Source organism: Crinia signifera, chromosome 11 (assembly GCF_055691185.1).
Source record: "Crinia signifera chromosome 11, ASM5569118v1, whole genome shotgun sequence".
Taxonomy (NCBI): Eukaryota; Metazoa; Chordata; class Amphibia; order Anura; family Myobatrachidae; genus Crinia; species Crinia signifera.
Genome location: NC_139227.1, coordinates 116571879 through 116593333, shown reverse-complemented (window position 1 = coordinate 116593333; position 21455 = coordinate 116571879). Strand labels below are relative to the sequence as shown.

The 21455-nt window shown below is 45.4% G+C and overlaps 1 protein-coding gene across 2 annotated transcripts in view; it reads right to left on the bottom strand.

Annotated features, from left to right (window-relative positions):
• Window positions 1-12102, bottom strand: part of SPI1 (Spi-1 proto-oncogene) — a 34633-nt gene extending 22531 nt beyond the window's left edge. For both annotated transcript variants that reach the window (XM_083164394.1, XM_083164395.1), the window contains exon 1: window positions 11870-12102. In XM_083164394.1, coding sequence (XP_083020520.1) covers window positions 11870-11914 — 45 coding nt within the window. In that variant the 5' untranslated portion in view covers window positions 11915-12102. The remainder of the gene's footprint in view (window positions 1-11869) is intronic.
• Between the last annotated feature and the right edge of the window lie 9353 nt (window positions 12103-21455).

Below are 21455 nucleotides of genomic sequence, written 5' to 3'. Positions count from 1 at the left end.
CACATGTGTAGTCAGCAGGCAGCACATACATAGCAGCATTGTGGGGGCACAGACTGATGGGAGGAGTCTAATATACCATAACCCAGGGCTGAGCAACACCGGCCCTCCAGATGTTGATGAACTACACATCCCAGGATGCTTTGCAGTAGCTTTGCTATGTGGCCATGCTGAAACTGATGCAAGGCATGCTGGGATGTGTAGTTCATCAACATCTGGAGGGCCAGTGTTTTCCAGCCCTGCCATAACCCATCACATCACACCACACGTGTAGTCAGCAGACAGCACATACATGGCAGCATTGTGGAGGCACAGAGTGATGGGAGGAGTCTGATATACCATAACCCATCACATCACACGCGTAGTCAGCAGACAGCACATACATGACAGCATTGTGGAGGCACAGAGTGATGGGAGGAGTCTGATATACCATAACCCATCACATTACACGTGTAGTCAGCAGACAGCACATACATGACAGCATTGTGGAGGCACAGAGTGATGGGAGGAGTCTGATATACCATAACCCATCACATCACACGTGTAGTCAGCAGACAGCACATACATGACAGTATTGTGGAGGCACAGAGTGATGAGAGGAGTCTGATATACCATAACTCATCACATCACACGTGTAGTCAGCAGACAGCACATACATGACAGCATTGTGGAGGCACAGAGTGATGGGAGGAGTCTGATATACCATAACCCATCACACCACATGTGTAGTCAGCAGGCAGCACATACATGGCAGCATTGTGGAGGCACAGAGTGATGGGAGGAGTCTGATATACCATAACCCATCACATCACATGTGTAGTCAGCAGACAGCACATACATGGCAGCACTGTGGAGGCACAGAGTGATGGGAGGAGTCTGATATACCATAACCCATCACATCACATGTGTAGTCAGCAGACAGCACATACATGGCAGCATTGTGGAGGCACAGAGTGATGGGAGGAGTCTGATATACCATAACCCATCACACCACATGTGTAGTCAGCAGACAGCACATACATGGCAGCATTGTGGAGGCACAGAGTGATGGGAGGAGTCTGATATACCATAACCCATCACATCACACATGTAGTCAGCAGACAGCACATACATGGCAGCATTGTGGAGGCACAGAGTGATGGGAGGAGTCTGATCTACCATAACCCATCATATCACAAGTGTAGTCAGCAGACAGCACATACATGGCAGCACTGTGGGGGCACAACATGATGGGAGGAGTCTAATATACCATAACCCATCACATCACATGTGTAGTCAGCAGACAGCACATACATGGCAGCATTGTGGAGGCACAGAGTGATGGGAGGAGTCCGATATACCATAACCCATCACATCTGTAGTCAGCAGACAGCACATACATGACAGCATTGTGGGGGCACAACATGATGGGAGGAGTCTAATATACCATAACCCATCACATCACATGTGTAGTCAGCAGACAGCACATACATGGCAGCACTGTGGGGGCACAGAGTGATGGGAGGAGTCTGATATACCATAACCCATCACATCACATGTGTAGTCAGCAGACAGCACATACATGGCAGCATTGTGGAGGCACAGAGTGATGGGAGGAGTCTGATATACCATAACCCATCACATCACACGTGTAGTCAGCAGACAGCACATACATGGCAGCATTGTGGAGGCACAGAGTGATGGGAGGAGTCTGATATACCATAACCCATCACATCACAGGTGTAGTCAGCAGACAGCACATACATGGCAGCATTGTGGAGGCACAGAGTGATGGGAGGAGTCTAATATACCATAACCCATCACATCACACGTGTAGTCAGCAGACAGCACATACATGACAGCATTGTGGAGGCACAGAGTGATGGGAGGAGTCTGATATACCATAACTCATCACATCACACGTGTAGTCAGCAGACAGCACATACATGACAGCATTGTGGAGGCACAGAGTGATGGGAGGAGTCTGATATACCATAACCCATCACACCACATGTGTAGTCAGCAGGCAGCACATACATGGCAGCATTGTGGAGGCACAGAGTGATGGGAGGAGTCTGATATACCATGACCCATCACATCACACGTGTAGGCAGCAGACAGCACATACATGGCAGCATTGTGGAGGCACAGAATGATGGGAGGAGTCTGATATACCATAACCCATCACATCACACGTGTAGTCAGCAGATAGCACATACATGGCAGCATTGTGGAGGCACAGAGTGATGGGAGGAGTCTGATATACCATAACCCATTACATCACATGTGTAGTCAGCAGACAGCACATACATGGCAGCACTGTGGGGGCACAGAGTGATGGGAGGAGTCTAATATACCATAACCCATCACATCACACGTGTAGTCAGCAGACAGCACATACATGGCAGCATTGTGGAGGCACAGAGTGATGGGAGGAGTCTGATATACCATAACCCATCACGTCACACGTGTAGTCAGCAGACAGCACATACATGGCAGCATTGTGGGGGCACAGAGTGATGGGAGGAGTCTAATATACCATAACCCATCACATCACACGTGTAGTCAGCAGACAGCACATATATGGCAGCATTGTGGAGGCACAGAGTGATGGGAGGAGTCTAAAACAACAGACAATACAACAGATGTTTCAGACTCCTTGAATCACTGACTGAGATCAACCTGATGGTCACAACATGGAGTCGCGACCCCATGCTGAGAAGGTCAGGACCCACAGTTTGAGAACCGCTGCCCTAGCCTACTGGTATTGTAGAGGCACATTGATGGGTTCTTATGTGACATCACTCTATATGCAAATGTATTTATGAACAGTGAGTTGGCCTTACAGATAGAGCCGTCCTCATCTAGCCCTTTAATAGGATTACTCTGCTAATCCCCTACTCTATGTATTGTATTGCAGCTGAGAACAATAGGCCATGGCTCACCATGGCTCACCATGGCTCTCCAGAGGAGGCTGGCTGGGGAGGGCTCCATCTGTATATCATATTGCATAGTATAAAATATGCAGTGGCTGCTCTGGGGTTTTTGACACCCGATGTGGCCAAGAGACCCCGGCTTGGCCATGCAGGGTCACCAAAGAGATGTCACATTGTCTATCCACCTCTATAGAAGGGATGGCCATCGGCACATTCCCCCATTGATGGTTGCCATCGATGGCTTTTAAAGCAGGAACCATCAATGGCTATAAAACATTCTACCTCCTACCCACCGATGGTTCCTGCCATCGATTTGCCACGCATACACAGACCAACGGGACAGGCAGCCCCGTCGATGCGGGCGGCCTGTCCAGCCGGGATATGCGCGCATGCGCAGAAGAATCTAGCTATCCATCAAGTTTAAGGTTCTTCTGTGCATGCGCGCACCTCCCGGCGGGGCGGGCTGCCCGCGACAACGCCACTGAATACAGCAATGCTGCGCCCCCAACCTTACCAGCACAAGCCATCCATCGATGGCCTAAAACTATTCGACCCTCCACTGTCAATGCCCAAAACATGGAGCACTAGGTTCCAACCATCAATGTTTTGGGAACATCGATAGTCGATGACCATCCCTATTCTATAGATCATCTTTTACTAGATATCAGTCCGTCAAAATGGCGGAACAGAACATTATAACAGTAATGTCAGCGCCGGTATCTGTGAGCGGCCAAATGGAGCAACACTTGAATTGCCCCATGTGGTTCCATCTAGTGGCCACGGGGGCACCAAACACTTGTGCTTCTGCCTGTAAGAAATTACTTTGCTGATTGAGCATAATGGGGGTTATTTTGGTTCACTCTTTCTGACAAATTCCTTCTTAGATGGACAAAACCATGTGCACTGCAGGTGGGGCAGATGTAACTTGTGCAGAGAGAGTTAGATTTGGATGGGGTTTTACTTCAAAGTGAGATCTATATTGCAGTGTAAAAATAAAGCAGCCAGTATTTACCCTGCACAGAAACAAAATAACTCACCCAAATCGAATTCTCTCTGCACATTTTACATCTGCCCCCCTGCAGTGCACATGGTTTTGTCCGTCTAAGAAGGATTTTGTCAGAAAGAGTGAACTAGAATAAGGCCCAATGTTCTGTGTAGAGAATACAGATAGAATAACTTGTTATATTCCAAATGTGTAACTCCTGATACACATAGCAACGTCAAAGTTGCAGCTGCACAAATCAAACTCCCAATTTAATGAATATTGCAAAAAATTTTGCGTTTTTAGCGAGGTTCTTCGCTTATTTATGGCCATAAGTAACAGCTTGCCCACCGCGTCCAGGTGACCTCATTAGTCGGGCAACTCCCTAACATTTTGCGGGGTACAAATCTAGGGCACAGGGCACCCCGAAACGATTGTGCCCTAGATTTGTACCCCCAAAATGTTAGGGACATGCCCGACTAATGAGGTCACCTGGACGCGGTGGGCAAGCTGTTACTTATGGCCATAAATAAGCGAAAAACCTCGCTAAAAACGCAAAATTTTATTGCAATAGTTGCACCTGCAGCTTTGACTTTGTATGCAGTTCTACTGAAAGGTCTCCGCATGGTTGCACCTCTCAATTGGTGTGCACCCCAGGACCCCACCCCTGTAAACATAGCAACGTACCAGCTTTATAGTTGCATTTATCAAGCACATTCTATAAAATATTGGTAGAAGAATATTAGTTGCTATGGGCAACTACTCTACACATAATGACTGATATGAGGCACAGTCTAATCAATGTAAGTTTTTCACAATTGTTTTCATTTTTTGGAATTTTTAATACTTTACCACCCACGTGGACTACAATTGGGTGCGGTAAAGTGCCGAAGCATGGCAAGCGAAGCTGACTAATTGGGTCAGCTGTTGAAATTGACACAAACGTGAAAAGCTTATGTCGACCCTTTTTATATGTCGACCAGTTTAATTTAAACTTTTTGACCATGTCGACTATTTAAAAAAAAAAAACAACACATGTCGACTTTTTGACCGTCGACATTCCCAATGTCGGCCTGATGATTGTGTCGAGCTTTTGATTCTGTTGACCTTAGGCATGTCGACGTTTTGTATGTGTCAATCTAAAGCCTGTCGACCTTCAGCGGTCAACCCAATGTATGTCGACCTAACGACCGTTTCCCCTATATCTTCCCATCTTGATACTTTCCTGTAAACACAAGAGTCACTACAGAGATGATGGGGCCCTCGGTCTATGGTTGGAATAAATGCTGAGCTCATGATGTCTTGTGTTCCATTACCAGGTGGCCTGTTCTGTGACTCACAGCTGCTGCAGCCAGATTTGTCCTCAGGAACAGTAATTATCAGCAGTCTGTACATGCAGACGTTAACAACGAGTTGTGCAACATGTATTTTCTTACACTAGTTTATCATATACTTTTCATCGATCGACAGTAAGGGGAAAATTTACTAAGATGTGAAATACACTTCACAGGTCATGTTGCTATGGCAACCAATCAGATCCTTTCTACTATCTGCTAGAGTGTGAAAAAGAAATAAGAAGTAGCTTCTGATTGGTTGCCCATAGCAACATGACCTGTGAAGTGTATTTCACATCTTAGTAAATTTCCCCCTAAGTCTCTGGAAATAATGAGCCTGATTTAGCTGCAGTTTTGCTAAAATATGCTGGGTGCCACCCAGCACAGGCAGAACCGCCAAGTGTGCAGTTCCACCAGTGGCGTAACCACAATTTTTGTGCCCCCGCTGAAATTTCGGCAGCGTATCCCTCACAACAAAGTTAACCCCCCCCTCCAAAAGCCACTGTAGCAGTACAGCTGTACCTCTGTGGTCCCGGCTCCCCTGTCCGGCCCTGGCTACTACAGCGTCTAATGTAAATGAACCATCACAAAATGTCCACCCCCATACAGCAGACTGTTTTCTGCTGTATGGGGGCGGACATTTTGTGATGGTCCGTTTAGAATAGAAGCTGTAGTAGCCAGGAGCGGAGAGGGCAGCCGGGACCATAGAGGTACAGCTGTACTGCTAAAGCGGCTTTTGGAGTTAGAAGCAAAAGCGCCTCCCAGGCTCCGGCCACCGGCCACAGAGGCGACAGGTGAGCTCATGGCAGGCGGCAGTGGCAGCGGAATTACAATAGCTCCGCAGCCCCCGGCGCCCACACCTATACAGTGCCTCCCCGCCACCTGCGGGACTATTGTTACGCCACTAAGTTCCACCCTGCACTGCAATTACATCGCAGAAATTTGCATTTCTATGTTAGCGCCCACAGGGCCACCATTTTCTGGCTCGCATCAGCTACCTGTGGGGGTCATGCAGCCACCGTAAACCACCCCGAAAACGGTCCGGACACACCCGTGTTGTCTGGCCCACCCAACACCGCATTGCCACCCACAATGGCGGCAACTACTGAATCAGGCTCTATATACAGTATGTACCCATTTTAAGGGAAATTAAAGACAAGGGGCGAAATGTAATAGGGTGTGATTTTTTAGACGTGTAATTTTTGGGCAAAAACATTCCAGTTTGCACATGTTCTGAAAATTGCACATTTAGTAGGGTGCGAATTGCGGTAAAAAAATCACACCTTTTTGAAATGCGCACATTTTGACCTGGCGATTTTTGGTCACACTTCAATTCGCATCCAGATGTTTTCCCATTATAAGGTCTACAACTCGCAAATGCAATAGGGTGCGACTTTTTGGTAAACATTTCCAAAAATCACAAAAAAAAATTGACCAGGTTCTGACTGGTGAATTTGACAGAACCATGTGCAGATCATTGAGATATGTACATGGTTCGGTCTTAAAATATGTTTAAAAGTTAAAATGAAAAAAAAAAATGGCGTGGGGCCCCCCTCCTGAGCATAACCAGGCCCGGGCTCATTGAGGCGGACCTGGTTCCAAAAATATGGGGGACAAAAAGTGTAGGGGGTCCCACGTATTTTGGAACCAACACCAGGCTCCAACAGCCCGCGGTGCCACAGCCGGGGGACACTTTTAACATAAGGCGTTCCACAAGTCCCAGCATGCGGGTTAGGCCTGCTGGGACTTGTAGTTTAACTGTAAAAAGCAATGTTTATTTTTTTATTCTACATGTATCAGCCCGGCGTCCACCGCCAAGGGACGCCGGGTACTTCAGCCCTCGACGGCCTAAAGTCCGGTGCTGTCCCCGGCGTCCCCAGGCGGGGACAGTCCTAATAAGGGGGTCCCCACTCCCCCAGGTACCCCATCCAGGGCTGACCAGCCATGGTGAGCATGGTAGGGCTGGGGGACCTTACGTAAAAAGTGTCCCCCTGGCTGTGGCATGACACCGCGGGCTGTTGGAGCCCGGTGCTTGTTCCAATATGGAACATGGTAGTTAGGAACTGGTTGGTTGATACTTTTTCTCTTTGTCGCTGTGTGCTGATCGATCATGCTGAAGTGTTCAGAGCGATCTAAATATCACTACGGCAGGGCCCGCCGCCTTTTCGGCCATCTCCGGCGGAAATAAAAGTCAGTTCAAAGTGACTATTACCAAAGTGGAGAAAAATCATTTGACCATCGAATTATTTCTATACCCTTTGACCGCATGCGGGGGGATATAGGCGATGGGTGGCAGGCGTTCAGCGAAGTGGCACTGACCTGTTTGAGTATAGGCAGTCTGGTCCGAATTAGGCCCTATTTGTAATTTAGCTGAACTCATAGTTATGCTGGGTACACACCTATAGATTTCTCTGTCCAATCTGTCTGATGTGAACAGAAATCTGGTCATGAATGGAATCAGATGACAATCAACCATTTGCTTCAAAAAGCTGCAAAATGGACAAAAAGTATTATTTGGTCAAATCTGTTAGATTAACCCTTTGAGTGCCAAGTAAACGTGTCAACCATTTTTATTCATCATAATGACCTGTAATGTTACCTTATATAGGAAATATAATCTATTTTTACACCACATTTTGTGTTTGAATTTATATAACAAATGTGAGAGACACTGCCATCTTTAGTGGATATTTTGAACATCTCTCACAGAGATACTGGCACTCAAAGGGTTAAATGAATGTAACCAATTTGTCTAATTGAACAATGTCTGTTTTCCAGCATATGAGGACAAATGACTGTCATTTTTACCAGTACATTGCCAGATGTTTGTTCCCACCAGACAGATTGGACAGATAAATCTTTAGGTGTGTACCCAGCTTAACACACACAGATGCATGACCGGCTGCTTTGGTTTGCCAATTTGCTGTGTGGTGATACAAATAATCAATTTCCAAACCACAGTAATTAGTTTCCCTTGGCCAACTTGGTTGTTTGCAAATTGATTGTCTTTAAATCAGTGCACAAGGACCAGATCATACACCAATCCCAATCAGCAATAGGATCATTCAGAGATCAATCAGACATGGCTGAAAAATGAGGATGGAAGATGACCATCATCTACCTATGGGGGTTATTCAGATCTGTTGTGCAAATTCACAAGCCGATCAATTATCGAATGACTGCACATTTGTACAGATCGGAGACAATATCTGTTCTCTTGGTAATATGATTAATAAAGTTACTTAAAAACAAAAAAAACAATCCCGTGTCATCCTCTTTTATCTTGTATGTATATATATATATATATATATATATATATATATATATATATATATATATATATATATATGTACACTACAGACCGGCAAGGAAACCAGTGCACCCACATTAGTGTATTCAGAGCTTTACCCATATTCCTATATTTAAATTGACCAGAGGGAACTGCTGTATATGGCAGTACAGTGCAGTATATAGAGTGGCACAAGGTAGCACATACAGCATTATACAGTGTCTTCAGTATTACTAATTCCCTTACCCATTACCCTCACTGCACCCTTGCCCATTATCCTCACTACTCCCTTACCCATTACCCTCCCTGCAGCCTTGCCCATTACTCTTACTACCCCCTTGCCAATTACCCTGCCTGCACCCTTGTCCATTATCATGCCTGCACCCTTGCTCATTGCCCTGCCTGCATTTCTCCCTGCACCCTTGCCCATTACCACCTGCACCCTTGCCCATTACCCTCCCTGCACCATTACCCATTGCCCTGCCTGCACTCCTCCCTGCACCCTTGCCCATTATCCTCACTATTCCCTTGCCCATTACTCTCATGACCCCCTTGCCCATTATCCTCCCTGTACCCTTGCCCAGTACCCTCAATACTCCCTTGCCCATTACTCTGCCTGCACCCTTGCCCATTACCTTCCCTGCATCCTTGCCCATTACTCTACCTGCACTCCTCCCTGCACCCTTGCCCATTAACCTCACTATTCCCTTGCCCAATACTCTTCCTGCACCCTTGCCCATTATCCTACCTGCAACCTGATCCGTTACCCACACTCCTCCCTTGCCCATTACTCTCCCTGCACACTTGCCCGTTACCCTCACTATCCCGTTGCCCATTCACCTCCCTGCACCCTTGCCAATTACCCTCCTGCACCGTGCCCATTACCCTCCCCACACCCTTGCCCATTACACTCCCTACATTCTTGCCCTTTACCCTCACTACTCCTTTGCACAGTACCCTCCCTGCACCCTTCCCCATTACCATTACAATTTATAACATTCCCGAATACACTGCCAGAGATCAGTGTAAAATAGTTATTATTACTTGCAGCACATAAAGTAATACGTTATATAACACTGGATGGATTTACATCAGGCGCCAGGCTAATTCTCAAAAATCCAGTTTACTATTGCAGCTTCCTGTAAAACTTTAATGTTCTTCACACATAAGAGACAGCTAATTATATTATCACATTATTATCATACTGAATACTGTTGCTTGGTCAAATATAGATTAATGATTGACCAGCATATCCCCTGTTTCCCAAGCTCCATCCTCAACACCCCTTACAATCCGGGATTTAGGGATATCCTTGCTTGAGCACAGTTAGTTGACTGACTGCTGGATATCCTTAAAACCTAGGACTTTGAGGAGAGGGTTTAGAAACACTGCCATAGATACTTAATAACATTAATTTCCCCATTTGTCCTGTACTGCTGCACCTCAGACACGGAGACACGAGGTGACTGTCCCAAGGTCACCGGTAATTGACAAAGGATCCGAACCAGGGGCCCCAGAGCTGCGATCTCTCTGATAATATTAGTCACTACATTTATTGTAAATACACTGTGATATTAGATAGATAGATAGATAGATAGATAGATAGATAGATATCAATACAGTATATATAGATATATCTCTATATATATAGATATAGAGATATATCTATATATATATATATATATTAAAATGTATAATAAGAGAACAATGATATCACCACTTTAGTATTCAGTATAAGAGCAATACACATATAAATAAGTATATAACTTAAGCAACATAAAGGGGCAGATTTATCAAAGATTGGAGAGAGATAAAGTACCAGCCAATCAGTTGTTAACTCCAATTTTACAGGCTGTGTTTGATAAATGATAGTTATAAATTGGTTGGTGCATAATCTCACTGCGAAGTTTGATAATTCTCGGTCAAAGTATTTTATAATGATACCTGCAAAAATGTGACATCATTATAATATTTCTTGAAACACGTACATGCTAAGGCAATGGCACAGGAGCCTTGCAGTAACACTGTACACTCCAAAAATGAGGGTGATATCTATCCGTAGTTATGTAACATAGGAGAGTCCTCATTCCTCAGTCACTTACACCCCGCTCGCACTCCGAAGCGCCCCATGTTCTCCCCGTGCTCCCCCATTCCAGAACCCTACAGGCCGGTTAGTCTTAGTGCTGGTGCGGTGGATAAATTAGATGATAAATTCCGCTAAGAGACTAAATAGCCGCCATAAAGCACTAATACGACTCGCTAGGCGATATAAATGGTGGTTTATAAAAGGTAAGGGGTTTCAGGATACTTCATTTAATAATTACAAATGACCAAATTTTTAGCTGTGACCTGGGACAAGTCTTAGCCCCCCTAGCAGAAATCAAACTTCATTGTGCTGTAAAGTTGACAGCAGGGTAAATGGCTGAGGAGTCCCTGGCAAGTACCAGAGCCAGATACGCACACAATGTATGAGCCATGGGGTACATGCCGGCAGTATACACATGTGCAGCAGTATACACTACTGGAGATTCGCTGAGTTTTGATAAGAGATGTGCAGATCAGGTAACCAGGTGAGGCACTGCCTCCCCTGCCACAGACTTTGTACAGAGTTTTGACTATAAAAATGATTAGAATGATAAAAATAATATTTTTTTTATATATTATGTGTATTTCTGACACACGTTATAAACTCAAACCTCCGGCGTATATGTTATTATGACAGGAAAGGCTCTGCCTCACCGCATGCCGCTGGTTGATAGAACAGGGGACTGGATCCTATAAGATGTAAGTGTCGGCACTGCAGGTTATCGGAGCTAGTGAATATTATTACATCTTGTGCAGGTCACTAATTGGGTATGGGTCAGACCACTAAAGATCGACAAGGTCGTCATGGTCGTATGATCGACGCAAGCATTAGGTCGACAATGGGGAAGGTCGACATACATTTTTCATAATTTTTTTTGGGTGTCTGTGTCGACACAAAAAAAATATGAAAAACTCACATTGACCTTTCGACCCTGTCGACCTATGCATGTGTCAACCTAAGCTCTGTCGGCCTTTAGTGGTCGACATAATGTGTGTTGACCTTCATACTACCGTCCTAGTATCCCCACATGCACACATAGCTCGTAAAGTTGATATATGTTTAACAAGGCCACATAGAACCCAATGGTGTTTCAAAGGTTCATATGCCAACATTATATACTGTAGAGAGGTCTCAAGTATATATATATATATATATATATATATATATATATATATTATACACACACACACACACATACTGTACATCCCTAGGGGAATCTTTCCCAGGAGTAGGCCACTAGGCTGCCAGGACCCGCCGGGCACTCACCGTGGAGATGAGGGTAAACCCATCCATCCTTCCAGCTGGTAACATCCAAAAGTCTGGTAGCCAGGATCTCCTCTGTGCCTCGGTGCCTCGTCAGTGAGGTCCCCAGGAGCAGGTGTCTGGAGGGACAGGGGGGGGGATGAGCCACCTGTGTGACCCCCTTTGTGTGTATGAGGAGGGAGCACACGAGACGTCCCTGACACCGATAATGAGGTTTTTCCTTCTTTCTCAATGCAAGTTCCTGATTTGTATAATCAGCAGAGAGCTGGTCACATATATACGTAACATTACTACATACTGTAAGTCTCCGAGGCACGTCACAGGAAACATCCTTTCTGTCTGTGGGCACCCGATCCCTCCCCCAGGCTACATGGCAGGGACCTTGGCCTAAGCCCATTGTTAAAGTATACTTTTCCCATGTGGAACCGGTGCCTATAAGGAAAGACTGTAAATATATATTTCACGTAATGAATTGTACATGGGGTGACTCTCGGGGGTCACGCAGGTTTGGCTGCCCAATACTACTTTACAAAAACACCGCAGAGACCATGCGGATGGGTTCTAATGGTGACAAGCATAAGGTCAACAACTGGAACGTCGACACTCAAAACGTTTTTTTTTTTGCAGGTTTTTTACCCGAATGTCGACACAGTCAACATGGACACCATCTAAGTGTACCGCTGCGCTCGTCGTGCTTTGGGCGCGTTATTTTATTCTTCCACCACGCCGTAGTAGATGGTAAGGTATGAAATACCGCCTGTCAGCACATGTCGGCTCCCCCCAAAAAACATTAAAAACTCACAATGACCTTTTGACTGTTGACCTTCCCATTGTCAACCTAATGCTTGTGTTAACGTTGCAACCGTGTCGACCTATTCCATGTGTCAACCTAAGGCCTTTGGCCTTTCGAGCCAATGCATGTTGACCTTAATAGGGTGAACCTAATGACCATACCCCCTCTCCCCTGCAGACAGGGCATTGACACCCTGGCATTCAAGGGAACAATGATTCTCTAATGCTGTGTTCTCATTGCCGCCCCTGCAAAATCCCGGGTTTTTGTTCCCATGTTTTTGGCGGGGCACAGAGCATCTCAGCTCTACAGACCCCATTCATACTGCACCTTAGACCCGGGAAATTCCCATGTCTGCCCCGTTCACACTGCTTCCTCTGGTATGCCTGCCATCAAGTGTGTGGCATCGAAGAGCAGCTTTGATTGGATGTTTAAAAAGCTGCTTTGAGCAATGCAATGAACTTGCTTTTTTGCATTTTGTGAGAAAAACCCGGGTCTAGCCTGTTCACACTGCCACACACCCATGTATTAGCCAGGAAAAACCCTGCAAAAAAAAACGTGTGTAATTCCCGGGGCATAACACCCGGGAATTTCACAAAGACCCTTTCACACTGAGACAGGACACAGGAAATTACTGCTTGCCCTGGCAAAAACCCGGGTCTTGCGGCAGTGAGAATGGGGTATTACAGCAGATGATTGTTCTGACTGACATTACAGATACATAAATACCGTAGACGGCGTCCAATAGGAGAAGCCCTGGCTGGTTTTCCAGCAGTGATACTGTTTACAAATATTTCAAATAACAGTTTGATACAAATGTGTTTCCTTTCCTTGTGTACCGTTAGGACATTTGTACAGATAAATAAATACAATGTTTGCATAGGCAAACGCAGGGGGGCGGGGGGGGATTTGGGTCTGATTGCCCAGAAATCCCCTTCCTCTTGGCAAGCGCCTTAAATTATGACAACAATAGCACTGGTACATAATAGGATCAATATAACTGCCACCACATCATGCAGTGTAAGGGACAGAGCGGAGCTGCTGCACATGCCCAGTGTACCAGCTTCTTCTCCCACAATTACTGTATGTGTGGATCTGTATGTGTGGAACATCGCAATGGACCAGAGAGCAGCTGGCAGGAGGAAGAGACAGGAGCCTTACCATTTAAAACTAAGATTGTGAGCTTAGAAAGTGCAGTACTGGTTCTATTATGTTTATGTATTTATCAGGGTTGCCGACTTTTGTAATCTCCTCCCTGGGAGAAGCCCGGAAAGTAGACTCTTAGCAGGAGTCAGGGGGCGGGGCTTAAGCATGCCATCATTAAGCCCCGCCCCCCATGATGTAAACTGACCCGCTTTGACAATTTCCTCAGAGGGGGCGGGGCTAAAATGGCGCAATTATGCCACTTTAGCCCTGTCCCCACCACGGAGATCGGCAGATCTGGTTATTTAAATGGCGAGGTGAGGGGGAGGAAGCCGCAATCAGGTGGGGGGGAGCAGGGGTCCCCCAGTAACCGGGAGGGTTGCCTATCTTTCCGGGGGGTGACACGATTTTCTGGACCCTCCCGGCCATTGCGGGAGGGTAGGCAACCCTGGTGTTTATATATTATGATATGTTTAACTTTTTCCTGACCACTTATCTTATTTAAATGTTTGAAACAGCCTATACTATTGACCTGGGGTAGCCAACCCTAGTCCTCGAGAGCTACCAACAGTGCATGTTTTGCAGCTCTCCTCACAGAATCACAAGTGAGCTAATTAGCTCCATCTGTGTATGTTTTAAAATGTGTCAGTGATTAATGAGTGCAGCTGTGCAGCAGCTAGGTTGTCTGGAAAATGTGAACTGTTGGTAGCTCTCGAGGGCTAGGGTTGGCTACCACTGCTATAGACCATCTGTATGGTTAAATATTAATACCTAGAATGGTTTTTCAATAAAGGGGGGGGGGGGGGGGTAACCCATTAAAGGGCGTGGCGGGTCCAGGGTTTGCGTTGTATGTTGCAGACTTACTGGAGCTGGGTGCCCGGATCCAATGGCCAGCCCCTTTTAAAAAAAACATGCAAGATTGGATGAATGTTCAGCATTGTGATTGGCCAGGAAGCCCAGGAACCTCTACGATGAAGCTGGTCCAAGCAGCTTCCTCTTTCTAAGCAAGCATCTTTGGGAATTCGTTGCACTGTGGGGTCATCCTAATCCCAGTCTTTTTGACTGGAGATGGTTCAGCTTGTAGCATGTACAATTTATCATATTTTATTTATTCCTTTGAGTGAGTGAATTTGTCAAACTAGGTGTGAAAATTGCCAAGCAAACATTTGTATTCACCATAATGACCTGTAGGGCGAAATTTAATAGGATGAGAGATTCAGAAAGTGAGAGATTTGCTAAGAAATCTCGAGGGTTTTTTTTTTTTAAATCGGCAATCATTTACACTGCAAAACCAGTTTGATTTTGCAGTGTAAGTGATTGCCGCTTTAAAAAAACCCTGGAGATTTCTTACCAAATCTCTCGCTTTCTGAATCTCTCATCCTATTAAATTTCACCCGTAATTTTGCCTTATATGGGAAATAGAATCTTTGGTACTCTTTACTTAGAAGGGCGCCCATCTCGGGCATCTCGGGGATTGAATGCACTAAAAAATCGGGTGCGATCAACCGACGAGATGCCCGAGATTTCCCATAGGGAACAATGTTAAATGTCTCAATTGACCCGATTTTCCTGTTCAATGCCTCAATTGACCCAATTTTTCCATAGGAAACAATGTTAAATGGGCCACAGAGGCCAAATAGGCACCCTGAAGTGAATAATGGCCACCCGAATTGTTAACGCCACCCCACGATCAACGTCAACCCGAAGCGTGGCGAGCGCAGCGAGCCCGCGAGGGGCGGCGGTACGCATCCTACGACCTTTTCATACCCCCACTATCCACGTCGGCGTGGAGTTGAGAATAGAAAGTGTGGCGAGCGTAGCGAGCCACCGAGCCCGAAGCGTGGCGAGCGCAGCGAGCCCCGCGAGGGGACGCGGATACCTTCACAGGTATCCGCGTCCCCTCGCGGGCTTCACAGCTGTCCGCGTACCCTCGCGGGGCTCGCTGCGCTCGCCACGCTTCGGGCTCGGTGGCTCGCTGCGCTCGCCACACTTTCTATTCTCAACTCCACGCCGACGTGGATAGTGGGGGTATGAAAAGGTCGTAGGACGCGTACCGCCGCCCCTCGCGGGCTCGCTGCGCTCGCCACGCATCGGGTTGACGTTGATCGTGGGGTGGCGTTAACAATTTGGGTGGCCATTATACACTTCAGGGTGCCTATTTGGCCTCTGTGGCCCATTTAACATTGTTTCCTATGGAAAAATCGGGTCAATTGAGGCATTGAACAGGAAAATTGGGTCAATTGAGACATTTAACATTGTTCCCTATGGGAAATCTCGGGCATCTCGTCGGTTGATCGCACCCGATTTTTTAGTGCATTCAATCCCCGAGATGCCCGAGATTTTTTACTAACGATCCCCACGATCAAAATCGTGGGCGCCCTTCTAAGTAAAGAGTACCGAATCTTTTTTTACATGACGTTTTTTATTTGAATTTATATAACAAATTTGAGGCATTTTTAGCGAATATTTTGATCATTGAGATGTTGGCACTCAAAATGTCAAGGCCTACACATATTTGATATTGAATTTAACACAAATGGAAATCCTTATTTGTAATCTTGTTTGAACTGAAGACCATTATACAGTGTAGTAATTCTTTAATATTTTGGAAGGTATCCAATTACATGTAATAAAACAGTAGAAAATAAGAGGTTTTTTTTGTTTTCTTTTTTTTTTTTACGATTTTTTCCCTATGTTGCACCCATGATTTTCTTTATGGGGTATCCAAAACAGTCTCCTGTGCATTTTTTTAACACACTTGTTCAGTGAAACCTGTGTGTTTTTGCGTCCGCAGCCACAAAAAGCCAGCACTTATTAGGGTTTTTGATAATATTGATGAAAAAAGTTTTTTGGGGGGAATTGTGTGGCGCTACTTCAGGTTAATTATAGATTCCTTAATACTTATCTTTTTAGACGGTGATGTGTAGTGGTCTCCCTTCTCTCCTCTTTTGTTTTTCGGTCTCACAGATTGATATAAAGGGGGGTAAAAGATAAGAGGACGTATTTTTAGCGTGATGTTATTAGATGCTTATCTTTAAAGAATTTTCAACGTAAATTTTCTGTCTAGAAGGATTTTTGTCCCAGTTCTGAGGTGTTCCTACCTCACTTACACATAAATGCAGTGAGGCTAAGCCTATCTGGGTTTCTTTTTGCTAAAACGGATCGTAAGTCTCCGTGGATTCGTACCTTACTTACGTAAGAACGATTAAAACCTCTCGCATCAAGGTATCTTTACAGTATACAGGTGCTGTCTGCGATCCCTCCACATAAAAAATAATTCTTCAGGTGTGTATAAATGCGTACCAATACTCACGATGGTATTCGTGTGATCCCTCTTATAAAGGTTTCTTTTCCAGTATGTCAGTTTCAAGGTTTTTATTTTTGACATAAAATTTTAAAAAACATAATAAAACTTGTTTTATAAAAATTTAATTAATCAACTGGTGGAAGGGCAGTTCCGTTCCTCCCAGAGAAGGCAGGGCATGGGTACAGGGCAGCAGACCGGTAAACAGACTCTGTACAATAAAAAACCTCTGTCCTACCTTACTCCCAGGAGGGAAAGGGTTCTTCTGCCAAAAAAGCAAACCTCCAGCAGGAAAAAAGACATCAAATGAAATAGCAAGTCCTCCTGCCAACGCGTTTCGAGATCCACATCTCTTTATCAAGGCCTTGATAAAGAGATGTGGATCTCGAAACGCGTTGGCAGGAGGACTTGCTATTTCATTTGATGTCTTTTTTCCTGCTGGAGGTTTGCTTTTTTGGCAGAAGAACCCTTTCCCTCCTGGGAGTAAGGTAGGACAGAGGTTTTTTATTGTGCCTTCTCTGGGAGGAACGGAACTGCCCTTCCACCAGTTGATTAATTACATTTTTATAAAACAAGTTTTATTATGTTTTTTAAAATTTTATGTCAAAAATAAAAACCTTGAAACTGACATACTGGAAAAGAAACCTTTATAAGAGGGATCACACGAATACCATCGTGAGTATTGGTACGCATTTATACACACCTGAAGAATTATTTTTTATGTGGAGGGATCGCAGACAGCACCTGTATACTGTAAAGATACCTTGATGCGAGAGGTTTTAATCGTTCTTACGTAAGTAAGGTACGAATCCACGGAGACTTACGATCCGTTTTAGCAAAAAGAAACCCAGATAGGCTTAGCCTCACTGCATTTATGTGTAAGTGAGGTAGGAACACCTCAGAACTGGGACAAAAATCCTTCTAGACAGAAAATTTACGTTGAAAATTCTTTAAAGATAAGCATCTAATAACATCACGCTAAAAATACGCCCTCTTATCTTTTACCCCCCTTTATATCAATCTGTGAGACCGAAAAACAAAAGAGGAGAGAAGGGAGACCACTACACATCACCGTCTAAAAAGATAAGTATTAAGGAATCTATGATTAACCTGAAGTAGCGCCACACAATTCCCCCCCAAAAAACTTTTTTCATCAATACTATTTAATTGGGACTTTAAGGAATAGTCTCTATTTTTGGATATAGGCAGGCAGCAAGACTTCAGCAAGAAGCGCCAAGGTTCCTGTGTTTTTCTCACACACACTTTTATACAGGGTTTTTGATAAGCCTGCCTGAGGCAGGTGAAACAATATCCCTTATAAGCCACCGATTGTGTCGGCTTATCGGGGCTAAGAGAATAGATCAATGATTGCGGGTGATTGGATATAACGCCCTTAGTTTACAGTATATTCTACTTTCACCTTGTTGTTCTAGAAATATCACTTTCTGAATCTATCATTAAGCACATATCAAAGCCTCTGGTTTAAAGGTCCACTAACTCCTCCTAAAATAAATGTATTTTTATATAAAGAAGAGATTAATAATATTTATTGATATATTGTGCAAGGATGTAAGAGAGGATTAACAACTGGTGACCGTTTGCAGGATCCCTGAGGAGGCAGTCCACTACTTTAGAAAGCCCATTTCTCTGTTGACCCAGCACTTCCTGTGTGACTTTAAAGTACACTGTGGGTACTCTTCAGCTAAGTACCGTACAGCCATATATCACTCTGACACTCCAATAACATAGTCGCATACAGAGCCGGCCTTAGGCATAGGCAAACTAGGCAATTGCCTAGGGCATTTGGAATGCCTAGGGGCATCAGCAGCTTCTTCTGATTAAAATGATATGCAGCATGCCTATATTCTGTGTGCGAGTGAGGCTGTATCTGCATATGAAATAGTGTATTCATGGAAATCACTGTAACATAGCATTCCGTATGCAGGTACAGCCACAGTCGCACACAGAATATAGGCATGCCGCACATCACTCCAATCATTGGAAGCTCCTTGTGTGTGCTGGTCATAATGATGCAAATAAGATGAATTTTCAGCAAAAAAGGCACCCAACGTTAGCAGAACTGGCCAGGAGCTGCATGGCCTATTGAGTCAAGATGTATGAGGAAACATCTGTATCCAAGCAGAGGCAGAGGTCACGGTGTTAGCGGCTGTGCGAGTGCTGTCTGCGGGTGGGATGGTTGTGCAATAGTGTACGGCATTATGTGTGTCATGTATAAATGCATAAATAATGTGCGACACATGTGTAACATGCATTATGTGTGTCATGTGTATAAGGGCATTAATAATGTGCAAAATGTGTAAGGGGCATTATGTGTGTCATTATGTGTATGAAGGGCATTATTAGAGGTTGGCATAATGTGTAAGTGGCATTATGGTTATAAGGACAATAATAATGTGTGTCATGTGTAAGGGGCATTACTGTGTGGTATTATCAGGGGTGGCGAGAGAAAGGGGTAGGGGGTACAAATTACCCAGGCCAAAGTCTGATGGAAGGGCCCAGTGGGGGCCCCAGGCCCCCTCCCCTTAAGTGACAGCAGCAGCTGCAGCTCTTCTCCTCTGCCCAGCATACAGATGTAGCGGGATTCATCTTTGCAGGGGATGGCGATGGCGACGCCAGCCGCCATCCCCTGCCCCGCGCCATCTGTATGCCGGAAGGGGACGCGCTCGCATGAGGTGCGCGCGCGTCCCCTTCCGACGGTGCTGCCCTCGGTCGCCTGGTGCCCACACCGGGCGACCGCACCCCCCCGCAGTGCCCTCGGGTCCCCCCCAGCCCCCTCGAGCGGGAGGCGGACAGTATTGCGTCCGCCTCGCCGCCTGGATACTGAGACGTGCGTGCGTGGGGAATGCACGCGCGTCTCAGTCAGATGGAGCGCCGTGTTGCTGGCGGATCGCCAGCAGCATGCTGCTGGCGATTCGCCAGCAACACTAAGGCCGGCTCCATCTGTACAATGCTTTGTGCTGGGTTGCAGTGTGGCCATGGAGGTGCTTAAAATGCAATATTTTCTCAGGATTTTTTTCTAAGGGTATAATGTGAATAATGTGAGGAGTAATGTACATAAGGTAAAGTGGTACTACTGTGTGATGTAACGTGAATAAGGGACACCATTGCATGATATAAAGTGAATAAAGTTGCACTACTGTGTGGCATAATTTGAATTGGGGGTACTATTGTGTGGCCATGCCCCTTCCCAGCAAGAACACACCCCTGTTTGGGTTGCGCACCAAATGTGTGCGCTGTTTCTATTTAAAATATTGCGGGTAGGGGCACCAAACTGATGACTGTTATGATGAGGGTTGATGGTGCTGGGAAAGGGGAGCAGGGTCAGAGGCGGAACTAGTGGCGGTGCTAGGGGGCACCAGCCAAAATCTTGCCTAGGGCATCATTTAGGCTAGGGCCGGCTCTGGTCGCATATGCAGACCCCAGACTGACTCAAAATCTCTAATTAGAACAGGTCATATCAAATCTATTGAAGAAGCCAAAGAATGCTCCGGTTTTTAGTTTGGTTGGAATCTTAGAATGTCCTCAGCTAATGTATAAGGTGGCCATAATGAAACCCCGCTAGCACTGTCACTATATCGCTACCTCCATTTTGACAAACATTTCACAAAAACCTAATGATAAAATACCATATGAAAGTTACTGGGATACTCAATGTACTGTAATGTATGGAGGCCACTGGGACGCAGCCTGTACAGTGGTGGTCACTAGAAAGCTCAATTCACTTAATGGCAGTCACTGGGATGCTGTGTGTACTGTATGGTAATTACTGGCATGCTCTGTACTACAGTATGTGACAGTCAATGTGATGCTGTATTGTGTGGCGGTCCTTGGGAAGCTCAGTGTACCGTTTGCTGATTAATTAGATGCTGCCTGTACTGTATAACCACTGTATGTCTTGTTGACACCATTTCTATGACTACCTGTAGATATGTGGTTGCGTGGTTTCTTAGCTGCGTGATTGTCAAGTAAGTTTTTGGTGCCATGCCATTTAAATGACATGACGATTACACAGTGGTCCTTCATATAGAGGTGCAGGAGGCTGCAGTCTGGCTGGAACAGTTCCTTGTTTCTGCGGCCACAAGTTCCCATTTTCCTACTCTCACCTTTAGTGGCGTCAGAAGAAGGAACACAGGTAGCAACCAAACTTTTCACCCAACTTCCCCTTTGATACAGAACAAGAATACTTATAGGAACAGCTACATATGATGTGGCAGCAGATGTTTCTCCAGGCCTTAACCCTTCTCTGATATAAGGCCACGCAGCCTGGCAAGTAGTTCAGATCTAATAGGGGCTCAGATTCAGAGATGGACAGAACATTGGGTGCAATCGGC